This window comes from Corvus brachyrhynchos, unplaced genomic scaffold, assembly GCF_000691975.1.
Source record: "Corvus brachyrhynchos isolate BGI_N302 unplaced genomic scaffold, ASM69197v1 scaffold220, whole genome shotgun sequence".
In the NCBI taxonomy this organism is placed as follows: Eukaryota; Metazoa; Chordata; class Aves; order Passeriformes; family Corvidae; genus Corvus; species Corvus brachyrhynchos.
The window spans coordinates 6,474,384-6,479,551 of record NW_008236209.1 but is presented as its reverse complement, the minus strand read 5'-3'; the positions used below and the strand labels follow the sequence as shown (position 1 = coordinate 6,479,551).

At 49.7% G+C, this 5,168-nt stretch overlaps 1 protein-coding gene across 1 annotated transcript in view; it reads left to right on the top strand.

Annotated features, from left to right (window-relative positions):
• The window catches only part of AR (androgen receptor), a 24,000-nt gene that overhangs the window by 14,767 nt on the left and 4,065 nt on the right, over nucleotides 1-5,168 (top strand). Inside the window, exon 5 of the mRNA XM_017741861.1 lies at nucleotides 4,964-5,168. Within this exon, the coding sequence (XP_017597350.1) occupies nucleotides 4,964-5,168 (205 nt within the window). The remainder of the gene's footprint in view (nucleotides 1-4,963) is intronic.

Below are 5,168 nucleotides of genomic sequence, written 5' to 3'. Positions count from 1 at the left end.
TGGGAGCAGCCTGGGCTAGGGGAAGGTGTCTCTGCCTATGGCAGGGGGTGGAACAGGATGATCTTTAAGGCCCCTTCCAACCCAAACTATCCTGGGATTCTGTGATGTTACAGTGAGGAGGAAAATACCCTGGAAAAGGGGACTGACAAACCTACCCCTGCTGGGAAGCCCTGGATTCAGGAGGCTTCTGGGGTTGCAGAGAGGAGCCCTGGCAGTGGCAGGCGCAGCATATGGGGACAGGGGCAGCCCAGACTGGTTGGGGGTGCCAGAATTTTGGGTTAAATCCTGACCCCATTGCTGGGATGGGCTGAGCCTCCAGAGCTGCTGGGCTGCAACAACAGTGTCTTGAAGGACTTGTTACTGAAGTGGTTCTGAATTGTGGCTCACCGAGGAGTAGAGGGTTTAGTTTTATTTCTCCCTAAAGGTCCTGAAAGGCAGTGCAGTCCTAACCCTCCTTTTTTAGCTTATATTAAAGTGCTTTTTTCTGCTGAAGTTTCCTTAAGTAGGAGAAGACATACATCAGTGTAACCCTCTTCTGCAGCACACACTGACAAAATTAATGCTAATACGGATACCCCGCTCCCTTCTTTTTTCTTCAGCTCTTTGGGTCACCCTGACCTGTTCTGCCAGGTCTGTTTTACATTTGGTTTGGATGTCGGTATAAAGGCAATTGTTACAAACAGGCAAGCTCATGGTTGCCCACAGTAACTTCTCCCGCAGTGGAGGAAGGGCATTTGAAATCACTCCAGCCAGTTGTTTTTAACTGGTGGTTAATTACAGTCACTGCTGGGGTACATCCCGGCAGCCCTGTGGCTCTTGTGGGGGAGGAGAAGGAGGAGGTGGAGGTGGTGGTGCTGGTGGTGCTGGTGGTGCTGGTGGTGGTGACACACTGAATGCCTTCTGCAGGCTCTGCTCTGGAACAGGATGGCAATGTGTTGAAGCACTTCATTATTGATTGAGATCACGGTGACCTGCAAGCTGGTATCCACTAACCAGGATCTTCTCTTCGTAGAGAGGGAAAAGACACTGTAGAGAGGGCAAAGAAAACAAAAACGAAAAAGACCAAAAAACTGGTGGTAATGCTGTTTTAGTCTGTTTGGTCCTGCTGCTGTGCTGGCCTGTGCCCGCCATCCCACTGCACCTGTGCCTGCTGCCAGGGAAGGTGCTGCAAGGATCCTGCCAGCCTTGAGCCAGAGAAATGTCCTGGTATGGACACAGCTGCAGGGATCCTGCCAGCCCTGAGCCCGGGAAGTGTCTCCTGGGATGGACACAGCTGCAGGGATCCTGCCAGCCTTGAGCCCAGGGAGCATGCGAGGTGCCAGGGGCTGTTTCTGTGGGGAACTCCAAGCTCCTGTGCCCACAGCCAGAGCTGGCAGCCACCTGAGCTGCAGGATATCAGGGCACCGCCAGCCTGGCTGCTGCAACCTTGTGGGTCCTGGCTGGAGCAAAAGCTCCAAACACCTGTAATTCCTTTCATTTTGTTGATGGTAGGGCTAGAAATCTCCTGCAATAATAGCCAAAAGCTTGTGAAAGCCCAGGCTTGAGGCATAGCTGTGTTTAGTCCTCAATCAGGTTTAGCTGCTGGGGGCAGAGCAGAGCTCATGTCTCACAGACACAGTGGGTGTTGATGTGAGCAATTCCAGCCAGGGGCAATCTGACACATTTTTTGCAGAGCCATTGCAGTAGTTATGACCAGTGTTGTGTTGGGTGTACCTTATTTTTCATCTTGTCTGTCCCTGACTTACAGCAATTGGATCTTTATTACAACTTTGTTTGCATGATTAAAACCCCTACTTTTATTGATTTTCTTTCCCACACTGGGTGTTTGTCACCTGTCACTCAATAGCCCTTTTGCCTCCTACACAGCCACCCAGGTGACATTCCTTACCTCCTTGCTCCAAGGCATGTTGTCGTCTTTAGTGTCCTCATTGCTTGTGCAGTTTCCCAACACCTGTCAGGCCTTGCCTGCAGACCTCAGTCTATCTGTTCAGTGATCATTATTACTGTTCATCCCTATTTTCCCATCCATACATTGCCATACAGGCTGGTTGAGTAAAAATGGTTAAATCTGGTTTTGGGGTGAATGTAAACATTCACTAGCAAAGGGCCATGAGCCACCCTCATAAGAAACAAACCTGTCTGATGTTGTTTCAACACTTATAATTGCCTTCAAGATGTATCACTAAGGGGGTTGCAATCATTCAGCAATACTGTCTGCTCTTGTATCCTTCAAGTTCTTTTCTTTCATGTGGACCTGACTGACTCAGATCTCTTAAATGTGTCTGCTACAACCAGTAATATTATCAACTGAAAGTATTGCACCAGACAAGATTGATAGCTTGACAGGTTCAGGTTTTGACAAGCCACATGCTGAAGTTCATAAAAACTTCAAAGGGCAACAGGATATAAATCAAGTCCTGTTCAGCTCCTCAGTGTCCCGCTGGCAGCTGAGCTCGACGTGTGCTGCCAGGGGCTGCAGGATCTCTCCATTGCAGCCAGTGTGAGAGCAGCTTCCTCCAGGTCCCTGTAACTTCCCTGAGTCCTGGCACTCATGAAAATTGGTGCTGGAGCCCAGAGTGCTCCTTCCTCAGGGCTTTAGAAGTGCCTGTAAGGGAGGTGCTTCAAATGTGCATCACTTTGGCCATCGCTCTTGAGTGTGCTCCTGGGGGCTCTTGCACTGGTGAGTATTTTATTGTTACACCATATAATTGTGTCCTTTAAGCTTTTTTCCAAATCCATCTGGGAATTCCCCAGAGACCCCCAGGTCAGCTTGCAGGGCTTGGGGCAGTGCTGTGCTGCAGCTGCTCCTTGAGGCTCCCTGGGCCCCTCGTCCCTGCTGACAGCCAAGCAGGAAAATCCCAATATTGGTCACACGTCCTAAGGTTCCTCCCACCTTGGTTTGAAGAAGTGCAATGTAGACTTCTGCCCAGCTTAGCTCATCCTAGAGTAAAAACATTACAGGTGTCTTTAATTCCAATTTTTAAATTTTTGTTTATATTACCTGCTGAGTAGGAGCCACCATCACAAAGGGGTTTGGCACAGGTGACTGAGTAGAAGCGAGTCTTTACCTCTTGAAGTCTTTACCTCTTTCTCCACCTGTGCCCACCATCCCACTGCACCTGTGCCTGCTGCCAGGGAAGGTGCTGCAAGGATCCTGCCAGCCTTGAGCCTGAGAAATGTCCTGGTATGGACATGTGTCAGTATTGCAGTGGCCTGTGGGACAGCTGCTCCTGAAATGCACAAACCCAAGCCCCCTCTCATAGCGCAGTTATCACCCACTGTCACAGAGGAGTCTTGTTTGTGGTTGCAGTCTCAGAGCAAGCTCGGTAGGTACTTGCTGTCTTCTCACTTCACTCAGGACCTTTTAATACTAGATAATTAAATATTAAGGAAAAAACCCCAAACATTTAAACCAAACCGTGTGTGTGTTTCGTACATGTGGATTTGGCTTCATTCACACACATGACCTGGGTCACTGGTTATTTCTAAATCAAAACTCTGTCAGAGGCTGCCCAAGGTGGTGGTGGAGTCACCATCCTTGGGGGGATTTAACAAATGTGTGGATTTGGCACTTGGGGATATGTGTGGTTTTGGCACTTGGGGATATGGGTTAGTGATGGCCTTGGCAGGGCTGTGACTTTGGAGGCGAGGGAGAGGAGGCTGTATCAAACAAGTAGCTGATGGCCAAAGGCCATCACATTGCGCTGCAGCACTGTTTTCCTCTAGCTCTCCTTTATTTTTATTAATCCTTTCTCCTCCCTTTTTATGGAGAAGCCTGTCTTTGTTGCCTGTACAGCAGATCATCCAGAGTACAATGCTTAAAGATCAACGTTTGGAGTTAATTTACAGAGCTGCACTTTGGCTTGACATTTTTATGTTTTGCTGCTTATTTTTTTAATTACAGCTGAAAGGAAATTCGAGATAAGTATCATATAATGAAGGAGCCAAAACCCCAAGGACAACTGGTTTGATGTTGTATTCCCTGCTTGAAGGAAGCCATGGGCTTTTGTTCTCTAATCAGTGGCGGTTTGGAGTCGGTGAGGGGTGGCAGTAGCAGCCCACCTGTGCTGAGCATTGTCAGGCTGGTATCAATGAGGGGAACATGGACTCCCCAAGACCTCTGGCATCGTGCCTCTGGAGTGCTGGTGGGCCTTGCAGGCAGACCAGCAGCTGTGGTTAGGAGCCAGGTGTGTGGGGAAAACGCCTTTTTGTGTTGGCACAGATGCAGTCGCCGGCTGCTGCAGTCCCCCCACAGCCTGCCCGCACTGCTGACAGGGCTTGTGAGGCTGCACAGCAGAGTGAGGCCACCCTGCTCAGGTCTGCTCCCCCTCGGTGGGGTGGCTGGGAGGCTCCAGGAAAACAGCCCTGGAACCACCTGCTGGCTTCCCAAATGTGTTTTCTGTAATGCAGTATGTGCAGAGTGTTTGCGAGAGCCTGGCTGTGGGGCAGCAGGCATTGCAGGGAAAAGGCTTTTGTCTCAGATGCATCCCGCTTCTACCCTGGTCTAGGATGGAACAATCCCACTTGGGCATCCAAGTGCAAGGGTTTTTTTCCCTGGAACATGACCGTGTACTGAGTTTATCATCTTGTGTTGTTCCTCTTTTTGATTGCATCAAAAGCAGTTGTTTGAGTCGAGTCAAAACTTCTTCTCTCTCTGGATCTTCCTCTCTGTTTCTAAGTGGGAGTTAGAGACTGGTTGTGGCTGAGGATGTAAATGATGTTGGTTCTTTTCCATGTGAGATTAACAAGCAAATGGATTTTGTCACGCAGTGTGTTCTCCTCTCATCCTTAGGTGAGAACTGCAATGCCAGGGCGCTCCTTGGGCAGTGTCCACTGAGGGAGGAGCTGCTGCTTGGTCATCACTTTTCCTTGCCTCATAACTATAAATGGTGGAGCCAAGAAGCCCTGACTTTCTGTTTTAGTATATTTTAAAGCATCACCTTAAACTGTGTCCTTCCCTCAGCCCGCAAGCTGAAGAAGCTGGGTAACCTGAAGGCACAGGAGGATATGGAGGGAGCCAGCTCATCCAGCCCCACAGAGGAGCAAGCTCCCAAGCTGGTGATGACACGCATCGATGGCTACGAGTGCCAGCCCATCTTCCTCAACGTTCTGGAGGCCATCGAGCCTGGTGTGGTGTGTGCTGGCCATGACAAACGCCAGCCTGACTC